Genomic DNA, 18,932 nt, shown 5'->3' on the forward strand with positions numbered 1-18,932 from the left:
TAAAAATGAACATGATCCAACTATATGCTAAGACTCACTTTAGATCCAAAGAGACAAAAAGGTTGAAGTGGGAGAATGGAAAGAGATATTCCACAGAAATAGTAACCAAAAGAGAACAAGTGATTATATTATATATTATCAGACAAAATAGACTTTAATTTTTTTTAAAAGGTTACAAGAGACAAGGACATTATACATTAACAAAAAGGTCAAATGTAGGTGACTTCCCTGGCAGTGCAGTGGTTAAGACTCCACACTTCCATTGCAGGGGGCACAGGTTCCATCCCTAGCCAGGGAAATAAGATCCAACATGCTGCAAAATGTGGCCCAAAAAAATGAGGTCAAATATAGCAAGAGGATAACAAAAAAAAAAAAAAAAAAAAGAAAGAGAGACTAAATATAATAGCTCATGTGTGTATAATTACAAATTAAATATAGCAGCCAAAACCTATTCTCAATAATAAATTCATTTAACAAAATGATATAAGAAGTATCAGGGTCAGTAACCCCAGAGTAATTTAAAACAGTTTAAGGTCACAGTAATTTAAACTGGTTCTGGCATAAGAATCAACAGGTCAATAGTATAGACTAGATTAAAAAGCTCTGAAAGAAAATCTAGAGTATATATATATAAGGATGCTAAGATGCAACAGAACTAAAAATCCATGGTAAAAGGTATTGGGAAAATTGGTTCAGTTTTTAGAAATTTAAATTTAGATTCCCTCACCATATAGCATATGAAAATAAATTACAAGTGAATAAAGACTTAAGGAACAAGATTAAATCATTGAGATATCGAGACAGATAAATGTGGATGAATATTAATCATATACAAGCTAAGTAAGGAGTTTGAGCACAAAAGTTGTGCACCTAATAACAAAGGCATGTATCAATAAATTTGACTATATAATAATAAACTATGTTCAGCAACAATAACAACAACACCCAAATAATTCCATGTCCACAACAATCTGGGGAAAATATTTGTAACAAAATTTGTCAACAAGTTCACATTCATGAATCAGTAAGAAAAACATTAAGCTTAGTACACCTTTTTTCACTTACCAGTTCATAGAAGCAAACCTTTGATCTCATTGGTGTCTAAAGATTTTTTTAATGATTGTATTTAGTGTTGGCTATGGTTGTAGCGTGGGTTCTCATGCTGCTGAAGGGAACTGTAAAGTGATATATTTTTGGATATCAGTTTGGCAGTATTAGGAGCCTTTACCGTTCATACCCTTTAACCCAGTTAGATCAGTTACAGAATTTACTTTATGGAAATGAAGATGCAGGTGTTGAAGTATGTTCATTGATAGACTGGTTAAATAACTATCCATTAAAAATGGTGGTTTTAAAAATTATTTAATGACAGGTCAAATGTTCCTTATACAATATCAAGTGAAATAAAAGCAACACACAACACAATATATGTGTTCTCAAATTCTTCCAATTTGAGAAAAATTTACTGGAAGAAAATATACCAAAATGTTATTAGGAAGGGTTATATATTTTTTTATTTCTTTTTATGCTCCTTTTATACTCTTATATCCCTTTATGTTCTTTTATATGAGTTTGTATTATTTTTATAAGTAGTTTGAATAAAAGTAAAATGTTAAATTTTTTCCAGCGTCTTCTGCCCTCGATTGCATGTGTTTTCCACCAAACATTGGATTTTATGTAGAAAACTTCCGTCTGTTTGGCTTTGTTGTATAAGTAAATGTATAAACCATATTGAGTGTGTATGTGTCTGTGTGTGAGTGTTGAGGAGAAAGAGGATTTTCATGGTATCGGTGAAAGGATAAATAAAAGAATAAACATTTCATCTTATTTGACCCCCCTTCGGGCAACTGTTTTATACTGTAAATTCTATTTATGAGATGCCAGGAGAAAAAAATGTGATGAATTTCTTTCTTCAAGATGGTAGTCATAAATTTAAATAGGTAGTCATATCAGTGGACAGTTTTGACCTAAGCAAGACCTTTTATAAAATCAGGCAAAGTTTTAACACTTAGTATGCCATTTAAAAAATGTGCAATATAGGATGAAATGGTACCTGGAACAACACTCAGTTGAAATGTGGGCAGTCCTCCTCTCTTCCTGGATGCAATCCTGTTGCCCCTTTCTTTGTTCTGTGAGCAGTTTCTTGATAGGGCTTTGTACTTTCTCTTAGGCCACAGGTAGGTTGCTAGCTAGCTAGAGCCATTTGAAAAGGAGCAGGGTAAGAAAACAGTGTTAGTGTATTAAGAGAGAGTAGCATACCTAGCATAGTTACCTGGTACTACCTATACTAATATTCTAGATGATCATCCTCCACATCACTTTGACTTTGCAGTTATTCCTTCTCAATAATGAAACAGTTACAATATCAGAAAGTACCTGGGTGGCTGAGTTTAAGTCAGAAGGTCTGCTGATGTACAAATAAATTGTATCTCCAAAGCTCTCTGTACTCTACAATTCTATTCCTCCCTTAAAAACAAAAACATAATGACCTTAATAAGAATCTTTTTCCTCAATAGCCTATAGCACTTTCAGATAATTTTTCCCCTGTAACACAAATATGAAAGCTGGTATTTTCTTCTTTTTTCAACGGGCAGGTGAGAAACAGGGTTTGATTTACAGATATAGTTACGACTCAGTTTGTCTTTCAGCATAATGACTGAAATGGTAGCTTTTTTAAAGTTTCTTTTTTTCCCCCCAACTTATTTGATTCTCTTTGCTTTTGTAAGGAATCTAGGAGAAAAGCATATATTTTTAATAAGTTAATGATTTTGTACCCTGTTGGTTATTGCCTCGTATTGTGTCTGTTTTTCAAGTCTTTGTTTTGATGCAGGGACAAAGTTTCATAAAAGATTTGCTCTTACAGATCTGAAAGTATACCCACTTAGAGTAAAAAAGAACAGGCCTGAATCATTCAGAAGACCTTTTTATATGACATGTTGGCTTTGAAGAATCTATATATTATTTTACCAAAAGCTTTTTTATTCCTTTCATAGACTAGAATATCTTACATGAATTATTTAGCCTAGTTATACTTAATCTTTAGCGTTTTCAGTTCCTTCCCAGCCTTTATTTTCTTGTCTTCCAGCCACAAAAGACCAAAAAAAAGGATTTGTGATGTTTTCAGTTTAAAATAGGGTTCTTCTCACCAACTACTTCTGCTAGTTCAGGAGAGCTAAATAAAGGCAGGGGAAAGTTGGTGATTGGTATTGGTGGCAAATGTTTATCCACTTTGGATATGAAATGGCTATCAATGGGGAAGAGCTGGTGAACAACTAGATAGGTTTGTTAGGAAGAGGTAAGTGAAGGGAGGAGACTTGGAAGAGGTATTCTGCTACCAGCAACTACCAAGTATTATAGAAGCCTCTTCTCTGGTCTTAGAAACCCAATTAAATGTGTCCCTGGGTTTCAGAGGGCAGTATAGATGCCAGTCTATTGTCAGCCATCCTGGCACTTTTGCGTAGTCTCAAGACATTGACACTGCTGGTTCATCCATATTTTATTGCCAAATCTGCTCTTCGTCCCCCAGCCCCTCCCCCTTCTCCTTTTCCTTCCCTGACAATACCTGCAGGGTAGTAAGAAAGAGAATTTTGGAACTGAGAAATGAGGGACTGGGGAGGAGGAGGATTTATTTTTTATTCTCTGGGTTCTTGCTACTCTGTTTCAGAATGTACCCCCAGACAGTTGGGATTCCCTGTTTGAAAAACACTGGAGAATGACTTTTCTTCTGCCTCTTTTCCTTTGCAGGAAACTCATGAAATTGTGGCAATCAAGAAATTCAAGGACAGTGAAGGTATATATATATATACTTTTTCTTTTTATATTTAGTTTTTGTGAATAGAATATGGAAGAGATGAAATCTAGCTGATTAGACTGTGTTCCTCAGATTTTACAGTCTCAATCTCAATAAATATATCCTAATTATCATCATGCTTTGCTTTGAAACATTTAGTTCCTCCCATGTGAATCTTTTCAAATCTCATGATACCAGAAAATTCATCTTGTGTTTTAAGGGACAGTCAACACTGGAAATCTTGCTTCAAATGCTGGATAGAAGACATGCTATTTACACTGTTTGTAAATACTAACAGTTTAAAATGATAAAACTTACTTGAAGTAAATACTTCCTGGGTTCACACAAGTAGCAAGTGCTATGTTAAAGGCTTCAATATTGGTTACTGCGATCTCTGCTTCCTAGTTAGCTAGAAAGATAAAGATAAGTGATATGTAAACAGTACAGAGGGAATGGTTTTATATTTAGGATAACTCATTGGGAAAATAAAAGCTTTTCAAGAAGAAATACCATACTTGGAGGCTTTGGTCACACATCCAGACCATTTCAAATGGAGTATTAAAACTACCCTATCCTGGGCAAGAAAGTTTAAAATAAAGGATTAACAACAACAAAAAATAATGCACCAAAAAAAAAGTAATGTACAAAAAAATAAATAAATAAAGCATTTCATTAGGCCATTAGGTTTTAAATCCAGACTCTTGGCCATCCAAATACAGCCAAGTAGAAAAACTGACCACAAAGACACACATGGATGGCCTTTAAGAAGCTCTAGGCAGCATTTTTTCAATTTTTTTTTTTGACAGAGATCCCACAGCAGAAGTATTTTTTACCTCCTACACAGTATCCTCATACATAATGTCATATATATAACTGAAGCAAAAGTTTCACAAAATTACTTATTTTACTAATGTGAGGTTCTCCATTTTCTGTTTTTTCTTGCTCATATAAATTCATATAAGTGCCTATTTGGGCATGAAATACTTTGATGTCACCACTAATGAGTCACAACCTGCCATTTGAAAACAAGTGCTGCAGGAGTAAGAGGCCCCACCATAGCATCAACCTTCATATTTAATTGGAAGTGTGACAATAGGCATTCATAGCCTACCGTCATCAGCACACAGTGACTGTGATGTAAGACACCAGCCTCTGTATTTGTGAAGTTTCATCATGCCTACCTTAGAGACTTAGCAAACATTAAATAACAAAAGGGCCTCGCTAACAACTCCTGGGGTAGATGCAGTAGTATTTGATGTAACCCAGCTCTGATGTGCTGGTTATGTGGAGCACAAGCACATCAGCCAGGAATTTTAGCATTGGCTTGGCAGCCTTAAGGAGAAGGCAACAAAAAAATACTTTAGCTTGTTCTTTAAAAACAACCAAAAAAGCCCTGCTTCCAATCATGCACCCATAGTCTAGTGGGAAGCAATAGCCCCAGGCCAACCCCCTAGGAGACCATTGGAAATAAGCTCTTTGAGCAGTGGCTTTGGGCTAACCGCAGGTGGCCAGGAGACAAATGGTGATCTACTAAAAAGAGTGGTTGCAACAGTAGATCAAAGCATGACCTTTGCCTGTATATAAAGACTTCTGGCTGTGCATTCATCTTGTAAGGCACATTGTCAACCAGCTACCACCAAAAATAATAATTGTCATCAAATTTTTGAAAAGCAGTGCAATCTAGGCCATGTATGTCATTGCTGTTTTTAAGAAAACTAAATACCCAATTCTTCATAACCTCTATCCTATGAATACCAATTCTTAGCTTCAATTAAACAATATATTAGTCCCTGAATTACAGTACCTTCAGATTGGCAATCAGTAGTGTATCTGTTAAAATTCATTGAGCACTGGGGACTTCCCTGGCTGTCCAGCAATTAAGACTCCACACTTCCACTGCAGGGGGCTCGGGTTCGATCCCTGATCAGGGGAACTAAGATCCCACATGCCGTGTGGCACGGCCAAAAAAAAAAAAAAAGAAAAGAAAAGAAAAGAAGAAAAGAAATTCATTGAGCACTGAGCCAGGTGCTATAAGAACAGTGAAGGTAAATCAGGTCCAGATACTTTCAAGAAGCTTCTGACCTATTAACAGAATTAAGACCTGTAAATAAAAGCAGTAAAACGGAGTAGAAAGCAGTCAGTGGCTGAATGACTTTGTATAATTTTGAGGTGAAAGAGTTTGTTTCTAGCTGTGGCATCCCAGGGGTGTATGGATAGTCTAAACATTATAGGAAACATTTGATCAGTTTTTATTTCACTGAGCTGACAGAACATGAATCCACTCTGCCCTCATCTCTGCTGGGCCATTATCAGTTGCCATACCTCACAGGCATGCAGCCGCATCACCCACCCACTTTGCAGATGGACAGCTTTGTAAGCGCGCCCATACATACTTCTAGAGGGACACTTCCTAAATATTTCAGCAATAGAATCTAAAAACATATCCAATTATTCATAACTTTTTAGTTCTAAGCCTATTCTAGGCACACTTTCCTATTGTTTCCAGTTCTCCCTGGGAGATCTCACACAATCTTTTCTGTCTTTACCCTTTTCCTCTCGTCAGATTAGTATCATGCTTAGTGGAAAGTAAGGGAAAATGTGTGGTAAACACCCTTTTGGAGTGTGAAGTGTACATAGATAGTCTAGTATAGGTGAGGATGTCCATTCAACCCCTATGTAAACCACTTAGTTCTGTATCAGTTTATCATCTTAAATTTTAGTCAGGCTAATTATAATAAAAAATACAGTTTCATGATAATATTGCCCTTATTGTCATATAGCTCTCATGAATTTCTTTTATTAGTTACTCCGAATATATTCTTTTGATATTTTGGTAGTGACTTTTCCAAATCCAATGTTTAAAAATCTTCGTGAAGGTAATGAAATAATCCTGTGAAAGCATTGTTAAACTGAAATAGGATCTGAAATTGGTCTGACCCACGTTCAAGCTAATCAAGTATTCTTATGCTGATTATATCAAGGAATATTTTATGAGTATATATTACCTCCTGTTAGCTTTGAAAGATTATGATAATGTCCTGTTTTCTTGTTAAATTCATATGTATGCACAAATTTGCATGAAACATTTTTTAAACAACATTTTAAGGTAGACCACTCTTCAGTTCAAGAAGTCCTTATTATCCCAGGACAGTTGATTACTATTTAAAATGGAAACCAGGGGCTCCCCTGGTGGCGCAGTGGTTGAGAGTCCGCCTGCTGATGCAGGGGACACGGGTTCATGCCCCGGTCCAGGAAGATCCCACATGCCGTGGAGCGGCTGGGCCCGTGAGCCATGGCCGCTGAGCCTGCGCGTCCGGAGCCTGTGCTCCGCAACTGGAGAGACCACAACAGTGAGAGGCCCGCGTACCGCAAAATAAATAAATAAATAAAAATAAAATAAAATGGAAACCAAAATCTCATAGTAAATAAAAAGTTAGATCGGGAGTTTAAGTTGAAAAAATGAAACTAAAATTATAAAAAGTTTATCTTATAGTTAACACAATTTAGGTTATAATAGCAACTATGTACTGTTTCTTAGAAAAAAGAATAAATTGTTATCTTTTGGCAGGGTGGGGCAATTTTTACAGTAAAATTGTAGGCTAGGTCGTGAATGACTTTCACAATAAAAAGAAGGTCATTAAAAATATACAAAAGGCTTTTTCACTCTTTTCTTGGTTTTTGTATGTTCCTGTTTTTTTTGTCTTCATCCTTGTTCATTTTTTATTCTCCAGTTGTTAGCTGATATAACACCATCAGATCATTTATCAGTGTCTGTGCCTATGATTTTCCCTGAAAGACTTTGACACACTGGTGGGAATCAACACCTGTTAAAAGGAAGGAATGTTTGAGTGATGACACTTTTATTTGAGATCACTTCCTTTGTTAATATTTTCTTGTTTCGATGACTTTTGCTTCTTTATACATCATCACAAATGTGGAGTCTCAGATAACGAATTCTGAATGATATCCTGAATGATAGTATTATAAATTTGTCTATTAATGTAAATTCCCACAGAGAAGCATTAACTAGTAAATACCTAACTGACCAGAAGTCTCCATAGAATTAATTCTGCTCAGTACATATTTGGATTTTTCTGAGAAGAGAAAAATGACCACAGACCAAAAAGATACTAGAGATTATTTAGTTAAAAGGTACTTTTCAGACTATGTATAATAATAAATTTAGCCTAATCCTCCTACCTTTCCTATAATTCCAATCTTGTACAATGAGATTTGATGTTCAGATGATAATCTTCTGTCACTATTGGATCATCATTTTCACGTACACGCATGTGCCAGTGTCTACCGTCCTCAATTTTTTAAATAATCCAAGCGCACTGATATAGATTAGATAGCTTTGGACCAGCAAGAATAAAAACACTGTTTAACCTTTAATTGAAGAAGTCCTGTGGTCTAAAATTTATATTTGACAAACATTTGGATCTTCTGATGTGATAACACCTTCTGTTTATATGAACTTTTCAGTCCTTCCTGAATGTATAGGTGATGGGGTGAGGAGGGATCCTCCCCACTTGTCACTGGGCCTCCGTACATGGCAAGGAGGCTGACTCTCAGGGAGCTGTGTTGTAATCCATGGTTAACATGGAATTTAGGTTGTGTCTTTGCTTTTATATCAAATAAAATTGCTTGCATTTCATATCCTGCTGCTGCTTATGTTTCTATAGATAAATATTTTACCTTGGAATGGACATCTTTGTTCTTAATCATGAGAAAATGTTTAATTGATCATCTGTTCTTTGCTCCAGTTTATTTCATCCTTATTTTTACCCAGACACTAGAAAGCTCTATCCTGATCTAGGGATCAGGGGAACTCTGGTCTCTTATTTTGTATATTTGTAGAAAACAAGGGTTCATAATCTTTAAATTCAAGAACCGGATTTCTCTGTAAGAGAGGCTTTGAGACAAACTTTCCAAACCTTGGTTAAATAGAGAAATCAATTAACTAAGCTTGAGCATTCTGGCTAGTCATGATTTCACCACACTTCTTTTTAATGACCAAAATGGATCTCTTTCAAACTTCAGGGATTCTCCTAAGATTTGGTGAACATTTTGCACCTTTCATGGTTGAATACATTTCCATTGTGCTTTACCTGGCCTTCATCTCTGAAGATTTAAGTTTTCTCATCATTTTTGGTATATATGACAGCAGCACCACCATTCAAAACCCCCTGGCCATGTTACTTGCCCTCCTGTTGATGTTCCTTCTTCAGTCAGGGCAACCAGACTCAAAAATGGCACCTTTATGATTTTGTGCAAGGATGGCTTGACTTTTCCCCACATTGTACCTGTTTAAAGGTCCATTATGGGAGGCCTCTTTGGCTATACAAAAATGTCAGGTCTGTGATTTCATAAAGTAGGTTATAGTTATTTCTGGATTTCTTTTCTAAGCCCACAGTTCTTTAAAAATAGTTTTATAGAAGAGTTTCTGCTCATCTGTAGAGTTTTTTCTTTTCGTCACTTACTTATCTTTGCATTTCTTTTGCTCCTGTGATCTTTATTCTTAAAACTTGTTTTCTTTTACTTTGAACCTCCCTTCTTGCTTTTTAGGTGTATTAGCTTGCAGCCTTACTGGCAAGCTTAGAAATAGGTTAGTTTTTTTTTTTTTTAACTTAATGTTCTTTTTCTACCATACCATTTAGTCATCACTCAGTAGAATTTATATAACTTTGTCATAATTGCTGCCTGTACTAAGCTAAACACCCTCCATGGTAATTGATGACCAGGTCCATCAGCATGCACATAAGCAGGAATCACATGGTGGAACCTTCAGCATCATCTAGTAGAACCTTAACTCTAGTTTACAGCTGAGGAACCACAGCTAGTATGTGATTAACTGAGACTAAGACACAGACCCCAGGATCTTCATTGAGTTTTTCTTCCGCCCACACCATGCTGCTTTGCCACATAGTTAAGCAGAAGCAGAGTCTAGACTTGGGTGTTCCGACTCACTCTCCAAAGCTCACTCACTGCCTTACACCAAGGCGCCTCCATCCCTGTGTTCTACTCGGTGTGACATTCCCTTCACTTACCCTGAGAAAGTTATTCTTTCTAGACTTGGTTTCTTTATTTGTGAACTGGAGGAGCCTAGCCTAAATAAAAAGCCATGAGATTATTTCAACTGAAAGACAGGGGTGTTTGTGCCCCCTTTAGTGGGCTGTGCTTCCACCTTTAAAAAACTGGCTCACTCAGCAGCTTTGCTACTTTCTGAACCTCTGAGGAGAGAAGCATTTGTAAGTGGAATGTTCATTCCTTTTCCCGATCATCTGATCATTTAGTGCCACAGTTTTCATTATAAAGTACAGGGGGTAGGCCAGGAACCTTAAAAGTACTCAGAGGAACAAAATGATAGGATTTCCAAATAATGAAGAGTGTACATTTTGCTTGCACTTAGGGAATTAATAACTCCACTTTCTACCTGTTCCCATTCATTTCAATCTTAGTGCCAAAGTGCTTACCTCAACTTTTAATAACTATGACTGACACAAATTAGAGGAGCCTTCATTTCCTAAACAAGATGAGCTGCTCACATGAGGTGGTTTTGGCTCTGCATGCTAAGTGATTTTGTGAGCTTTTTGAAGACTCGTTTCCCTTTTCTCTCTAGCCATTGTTTAGCAAAGTCAGTATAGATTCAAATGATATAAATATATATAACAAAGTACCAAAATTCAATGAGGTTTAGGCTCATAATCAATGAGATTTTAATGAAGAGAAATCATGGATTATTAGATTTGGAAAAGGCCATGGGACTTTTTACGGTACATGTGTGGATGCAGAGGAGTGCCCATTTAATCATTTTATGAACGAAAAGTTAAATGGCTTGCCCAAAGTCACAAGTTACAGTGTTTGCTGGTTAAAAGGGTCCAAAATCTAGGTCTCCCAGATCCTACTCCAACGTTCCTTCTACGATAGCCATTCTGCTTTGGCCATTCGGCTTTATCTGTTAGCAAGGTGAAACTGCCACAAGTTGCTAATGATACAAAGCTCTCTTTTTTCAGTGCCAAGAAGTCGCCAAGCTTTTGATTAGAAAAGGTATTCCAACTTTATTTACCTTTGACTTTGTTGCACCATTTATTTGTAACCAGCTCCAGCATAGCTTAGGGATGTTCTAATGACCAAATATATATGTGTTCTTCACTCGGTGCAATCGGTTTTCTGGAGCCTCCATTTTTTATAATCACATATTGTAGAAGACTACCGGGGCAGAGGTGAATAGGGGAAAATAAATTCAGTTTGTCTTAACTGTCTGAAAAGCTGCCCTTTCAAAGTTCTGGAGAGAGAAGATTGAAAGCAGTGTCCTCGAAACTGAGAGGGCAAAGTGCCTATTGTTTGCTATCACATTGCTGCTTCCCATGTTTTAAGGGAATAAGAGCTAGCCACATATGGGCAAGGATTTCCTCATGGCACCAGTGAAGGCATTCGTGTAGGAAGTATTTATTGATCCCCTCTGTGCCGGGTCCGGTCCTAGGTGGTTGGGTGTGCGTTGATGAACAGCAAGCAACCTGTCCTCCCAGAGCTCTCGGATTAGCATGGGGATGGAGGCTTGCTTTGGTTTAGTGATCAAGTGACATTTAAACTGCAGCCTGAAGGAGCCAGCCCTGTAAAGAGTCTGGTAGTATAATGAGAGTTCTCGGCAGAGGGAACAAGCTCAAAGGCCCTAAGGTTGAAAAATAAAGTTTGGGGCTATTTTGGGAACCAAAAGACTAACGTGAGGGAGGGAGAGAAGGGCATGAGATGGGGATGGAAATGCAGACAAGGATCAGGTCATGAGTAGCATAGTTGTCTCTTGCTGAATTACTTCCTTATTAGAAGTAATTTTATTTGCTTCATATTGAGATCTGTGTGGCAGATCATAGAGACAGGTGGATTTTAGTTTGATTACCCTAACCTTGGGAGTAACTCAGATGGGACAGCAGAGAAGCAGCTTAACCTTCTTCATAAGACTGAAGACTTTTAGCTTCCCTAGGCTTTAGCAGTTCTGACAGTTACAAAATACTACTTCTCTGGTCCAGCCCCAATTTGCAGAACAGCTGGACATTTATCCCCCCCACAAGCCTCTCAGCCACTTTGGGAAGTCCCCTAATCATGTCACACACATTGCCCCTACTGCCAGGTGGCCCCCCTGTTTCATGCTCTGACATGGGCACTGTGAGTACCCAGTTTCCAGTTGACGCCCCTGATGTGGGCTGGGCTGGTTTACTGCCTATGCTACTGTCAGCCTTTGCTACAGCTGCTTCCTGCCTTCTGATAGGCAGTATCTCTATCCTTTCCTAATCTGTGCTCCAGCATTCTCCAACAGTTTTCTTGAAGTAGGGAGAATATTTCCCTTGTCTAACCATTTCACAAAGGAGTGTTGACTTTGTTTTCTGTTTGTTACAGATATTCTGGGGCTACTGCAAAGCCCATGGTTTTGTTATAGTCTCTTTTCTTTAAACTCAGTTTGAATGGGGGTTAGGGGAATTCCCTGGTGGTCCAGTAGTTAGGACTTGGCGCTTTCACTGCTGGGTCCGGGTTCAATCCCTGGTCTGGGAACTAAGATCCCGCACTGCGAGGTGCGACCATAATCTGAGAAGTACTCCTGGTACTGCATTTAGGATCTCCCCTCCCCCTTTGGCCCCATTTAGGTTCTTTTCTCTTGTGTATCTTGCTTAGGAAACATTTCTTCCTTGAAGGCATCTTCATCTTTCTCGTCCCTGTCCCCAAACTATTTTCTACCTTCCCAGACATGCCTGAACTTGAGGGTTACACAGCTTAGACTTTAAAGCTAGGATTCTGACCATTACCCAAAACCTTGGGGCCAAATGTATTCTAGAATTCATAACTTTTAGATTTTAGAATGGAAATATGGCATGTCACTTTAGCATCCTGTAATCAGGTGTTATTTCTACAGCACAACATATGAATATTCATACTAAGTAGGATAAACAAAGACTGTCAGTGGTCTCGTATTAGTTCAGGATTTGCCTCTAAAGAGATTTGCCTTAAAGTTAGAAAAAGTATTCAATTTTTAGACTGATTTTTTTTTTTTTTTGGTTTTTGGAATGCAGATAAGGGATTATGAACCTATATCCTTCCTTGTATATACATATGTAAACATGACAGTTAGAATTTCCTGGCTAAATCTAAAGCTATTATAAAAACTCCTTTAACATGAAATATTGCCTTCCCTGCTCCCATGCCAGTTGATCCATTAGAGTTAATGTGACTTCTGTCCTTCCTCTGTGTCTGTGGGGGTTATCATGAGTGGAGTTGATGATACGGAAGGGTGTATTGGCTCAGCCTAAGTTCTCCATCCCAGTACAGCTACACTACCTGGGATGGACAGACGGACGTGCCAAAGGAGGACAGCAGGAACACGCAGCAGCCACTCTTCAAAGAGAAGATCAGACACCCTTAGAGTTCCCTGCAACTTGACTGTGACCTGCATTGTGCATGCCTGGCATATGACCTCTGCTTACAGAGGTGACTCACATGCAGCCTGGGGAATAAAATGCTCTCTTAAGCCAAAGCTTCAGGCCAAACTTTAAAACATCAACTGCTACAGATGTTGCATAAAGGCTCCTCTGCACACTGATGTGGCTAATTCCTTTTTACCCTTTTAAACTCCTTCTTCCTCAGTATGTAGTGTTAGAGTTAAAATGACAGTGGATTTATATGTCATATCTATAAGTCTGTTTTACATATGTACTTTGCAGTAAGGAGTATAAGAAAATACAAGCAGAAAATTAGGTCCATGCTGGTCAAGTAAGCCTTTTCTTCTTTAAGTTTCTTATTCTTGATCCTTTCAACAAGAAAATGTGATACTGAATATTCCATCCTTGGACTTCTTATGCAGAGGTACTCAAAGTGGAAAGTGAAATTGGTATGTTTTCAATGTTCTTAGAATTTTTTGAATAGTGGTTTGAAAGCTTTAATTTTACTCTATTCACCATTGTTTACATTCTAGAAAATGAAGAAGTCAAGGAAACGACTTTACGAGAGCTTAAAATGCTTCGTACTCTCAAGCAGGAAAACATTGTGGAGTTAAAGGAAGCCTTTCGTCGGAGGGGGAAATTGTACTTGGTGTTTGAGTATGTTGAAAAAGTAAGTCACTAACTGACGCAATAGAGATTTACCTCATTCTTTTATTTAGGGCCGTTTCTGATACTATTAAAGAAAGTATTATTATCTAGTATGATTTGTCATTGTGCTCATAATCTGACTTTAAAAATGACAGTAGTACCCATAATCATTAGAAGTCCTGAAAATATATTGAAGGATTTTGTACAATTTAACTGTAGAGAGATAATATTAAATGTAAACAATGTATTGGTTTGGCTTCTGAAGTCTTAGACTCTATCTTCAACAAGTAATTTTTAGACTTGGTTTATTTTAATTAAACCTAAGCAAGGCCTCTGAGGGAGAGGCGTGTAAATTGTCAGTGATGACAGGCATAGGATGGGTGTCTGAATCAGACCTTGAGTGGCTAATGAGCAGGCTAATGAAGCAGCCTTTTGTGAATTGCCAGTGCCGTGGCTTTATCTGAGGGAAGAAGATGTGCCAGGAGCCATAAGGTAAAGCTTGAGGAGGTAGATGAGACCACAAGTAAGGAATTAGAAACATGGGAGAAAAGAAAAAAATCACACATTGTTCAAGTTGTCTCTGTAATTGCTTCAATTTTTTTTTTTAATTGTTAACTCGTAGTGACAGTTTTAATCATATGACCTAAGGGCAAATGTCCAATACAGTAAACAATATTGGGTGCCTATGAATTTCTTGGACAGCAGCTGACTTATCACAGGTGGTTATTGTCAAGAACTAAGTGCCTTGACAAGAGTAGAATAAACTGGAGTCAGACAGAACTTTTAGAGGTTTCCTTCCTGAGGAAAGGTGGATCCTCCTGATTTCCTGTTATTATCTAAAGAAGATTAAGACTGGAGAGGTTTATCTTTGCTTTAGTCAATTCCCAAGTGCTTTTTATGTCATAAATAACAGAGTATCACCACCAGCATCATCATCACAAAATGGAAAGCAGTGTTGCCAAGACAGGTGACCAGTAATGTGGCTTTTTAATTAATTCTACCTTTACAAGTTATTTTTCTAATTAATACATATATAGTGATTTCATTACAAGCAAAACTTGAAAAAATATTACAAGGCTCTTTGTTGTTTTAAAACACTGTTTTATGTTTCTTTTCAAAAATCTATTTAAAGGCTTCTTTTTCTGTGTCAATTTAGGTGTTTTGCTAAGGGGTACTTCCCACCAAAATAAAACTGAAGTTTGATATTTTTAAAAAAGTTATGAAAAAGGATTGCTGTAAAATCAGATGCTTACTTTTTAGTTGTCAAAAATAATCATGCAGTTTGCAGTTTTCACTGCCAAATAATAAAATTCTGACAGATCTATTTCAGTTATCTTTTTTATTTCTGTTCCACTCATGGTGATTGTTCATGGTTAATAACAATTTCATATGAAAAATGGAGAAATTACCTCTGTGTATCAGACACTATGTAATGTCTGCAATCTCTGCTGGTAAGTGGCAGAGCTGCTACCAGAACTCCAGTCCTCTGACCTGCAAGCCTGGGATTCTTGTGCTGGCCTTATGGTTTTTCAGTGGAAGGTGACCATCACCCTCCCATCAGTGGCAGTACCTAACGATTGACAGTGAGTCTCAAGAGGGCAAGGAGAAAGATACTCTTAGGGGTAGGGGGTTGTAACAGAGACGCAGGATTACAGTGGCTTAAACAAAATAGAAGTTTCTCTCTCAGGTACAAATACAAAGGTAGGCGGGTATGGTAACTCTGCTCCACAGCCATAGGAGACCCAGGTTGCTTCTGCCTTTCTGCTCTACCACCCCTGAAATTTGTCCTCAAGGTCAAGATGGAGCTCCAGCTATCACATCCCATTGGCCAGGACTTTGTTGCGTGGCCACACTAGCTGCAAGGCAGAAAGAAAATGTACTCTTTATTCTGGACACTTAGGCATCCACTTACAAGTTGTATTACTCTAGTAAGGGAAGAATGGATATTGGGGGACATTCCTCTCTATAATTTAGGAATTTAGAGTTGAATATGAAATGAGACATAAAATTTACGTTCTTTATTACAAAGCCTTCTTATTCCTCCTGTGCATTTGGGACCTCCTGTGCATTTGTTAATTGAAAAAGACAATTTGAGTGGATAACCACTAAAAAATGATGCATATATACTTTAAACATTTTGTTTTAACTTAAAACGTATCAATATACATTCACTTTCCACACTCTCTTTAGAGGCAGGGTCAAGGCCTTTTGAGTATTGATCTTCTGGTTGGAGTTCTGATGGGTTTTCTTACATACATCCTACCCATAAGGTATCAATGATATCCTGTGTCAGCTTCTTTAAAGTGAAGTGAAAACCTAAAAACATTGCAAAGGAATGGCAAGTAAACAGTTTATTGCAATGTATTATTGTGCACGTTGGGATGGAGGAAAGCAGAAAGAGCTGAGGAAGCAGGGGCAGGACTATTTCAGCTGAGAATCTTCGAGAGTAGCATAGGATAAGGGTACAAAAATGTGCGCTTCAGAGATGACTGGCCTGAGTTTAAGCCAAACTCCATTATTTACCAGCTGTGTGATCCTGGCGCTGTCCTTGGCTTCTCTCCATGATGATTCCTGACTCGTGGCCCTGGCAATCTTGGGAAAATATCATCCAGTTTCTTGGATCCAGATCCTTGGGCCTCCCTTTCCCCAGCACCACCCCCACCCAGCCTGGACACATTGACCCAATCGTTTCCTAGGACACGCCCTCCCCACCTCCTTTGGATCTGCGCCCTGTCCTGGACCAGCAGTCGGCCTCATTCCCCATCAGCTTCCAAGGTCTCACCCTGGCCTCTACTACCCTGAAGCGGGCTAACCTGCCACATAGCTGTGTGGCTGACAGGGTCTTGGTGCTCTGGCCGGGTGTCAGGCCTGAGCTCTGAGGTGGGAGAGCCGAGTTCAGGACATTGGACCACCAGAGACCTCCCGGCCCCACATAATATCAATCAGCAAGAGCTCTCCCAGAGATCTCTGTCTCAACGCTAAGACCCAGCTCCACTCAACGACCAGCAAGCTCCAGTGCTGGACACCCCATGCCAAACAACTAGCAAGACAGGAATACAACCCCACCCATTAGCAGAGAGGCTACCTAAAATCATAATAAGTTCACAAACACCCCAAAACACACCACCGGATGCAGTCATGCCCACCAGAAAGACAAGATGCAGCCTCATCCACCAGAACACAGGCACTAGTCCCTCCACCAGGAAATCTACACAACCCACTGAACCAACCTTAGCCACTGGAGGCAGACAACAGAAACAACATGAACTATGAACCTGCAGCCTGCAAAAAGGAGACCCCAAACACAGTAAGATAAGTAAAATGAGAAGACAGAGAAACACACAGAAGATGAGGGGGCAAGGTAAAAACCCACCAGACCTAACAAATGAAGAGAAAATAGTCAGTCTACCTGAAAAGGAATTCAGAGTAATGATAGTAAAGATGGTCCAAAATCTTGGAAAGAGAATAGAGAAAATACAAGAAACGTTTAACAAGGACCTAGAAGAACTAAACAACAAACAAACAATGATGAACAACACAATAAATGAAATTAAGAATTCTCTAGAAGGGGTCAATAGCAGAATAACTGAGGCAGAAGAACGGATAAGTGACTTGGAAGATAAAATAGTGGAAATAACTACTGCAGAGCAGAATAAAGAAAAAAGAATGAAAAGAACTGAGGACAGTCTCAGAGACCTGTGGGACAACATTAAACGCACCAACATTCGAATTATAGGGGTCCCAGGAGAAGAAGAGAAAAAGAAAGGGACTGAGAAAATATTTGAAGAGATGATACTCGAAAACTTCCCTAATATGGGAAAAGAAATAGTTAATCAAGTCCAGGAAGCACAGAGAATCCCATACAGGATAAATCCAAGGAGAAACATGCCAAGACACATATTAATCAAACTGTCAAAAATTAAATACAAAGAAAACATATTAAAAGCAGCAAGGGAAAAACAACAAATAATATACAAGGGGATCCCCATAAGGTTAACAGCTGATCTTTCAGCAGAAACTCTGCAAGCCAGAAGGGAGGGGCAAGACATATTTAAAGTGATGAAAGGGAAGAACCTACAACCAAGATTACTCTGCCCAGCAAGGAACTCATTCAGATTTGAGAGAGAAATTAAAACCTCTACAGACAAGCAAAAGCTGAGGAAATTCAGCACCACCAAACCAGCTTTACAACAAATGCTAAAGGAACTTCTCTAGGCAGGAAACACAAGAGAAGGAAAAGACCTACAATAACAGACCCCAAACAATTAAGAAAATGGTAATAGGAACATACATATCAATAATTACCTTAAATGTAAATGGATTAAATGCTCCAACCAAAAGACATAGACTGGCTGAATGGATACAAAACCAAGACCCGTATATATGCAGTCAACAAGAGACCCACTTCAGACCTAGGGACACATACAGACTGAAAGTGAGGGGATGGAAAAAGATATTCCATGCAAATGGAAATCAAAAGAAAGCTGGAGTAGCAATTCTCATATTAGACAAAATAGATTTTAAAATAAAGACTATTACAAGAAACAAAGAAGGACACCTACATAATGATCAAAGGGTCAATCCAAGAAAAAGATATAACAATTTTAAATATTTATGCACCCAACATAGGAGCACCTCAATATATAAGGCAAATGCTGACAGCCATAAAAGGGGAAATCAAAAGTAACACAGTTATAGTAGGAGACTTTAACACCCCACTTTCACCAGTGGACAGATCATCCAAAATGAAAATAAATAAGGAAACACAAGCTTTAAATGAAATATTAAACAAGATGGATTTAGTTGATATTTATAGGACGTTCCATCCAAAAACAACAGAATACACATTCTTCTCAAGTGCTCATGGAACATTCTCCAGGGTAGATCATATCTTGGGTCACAAATCAAGCCTTGGTAAATTTAAGAAAATTAAAATCGTATCAAGTATCTTTTCTGACCACAACGCTATGAGACTAGATATCAGTTATAGGAAAAAAACTGTAAACAATACAAACACATGGAGGCTAAGCAATATGCTACTAAATAACCAAGAGATCACTGAA

At 38.1% G+C, this 18,932-nt stretch overlaps 1 protein-coding gene across 3 annotated transcripts in view; it reads left to right on the plus strand.

Annotated features, from left to right (window-relative positions):
* Positions 1-18,932, plus strand: part of CDKL5 (cyclin dependent kinase like 5) — a 190,398-nt gene that overhangs the window by 113,309 nt on the left and 58,157 nt on the right. For all 3 annotated transcript variants that reach the window (XM_082608915.1, XM_082608917.1, XM_082608916.1), the window contains 2 exons: positions 3,745-3,790; positions 13,755-13,891. In XM_082608915.1, coding sequence (XP_082465041.1) covers positions 3,745-3,790; positions 13,755-13,891 — 183 coding nt within the window. The remainder of the gene's footprint in view (positions 1-3,744; positions 3,791-13,754; positions 13,892-18,932) is intronic.

Source organism: Mesoplodon mirus, assembly GCF_964341445.2.
Source record: "Mesoplodon mirus genome assembly, chromosome: X".
In the NCBI taxonomy this organism is placed as follows: Eukaryota; Metazoa; Chordata; class Mammalia; order Artiodactyla; family Ziphiidae; genus Mesoplodon; species Mesoplodon mirus.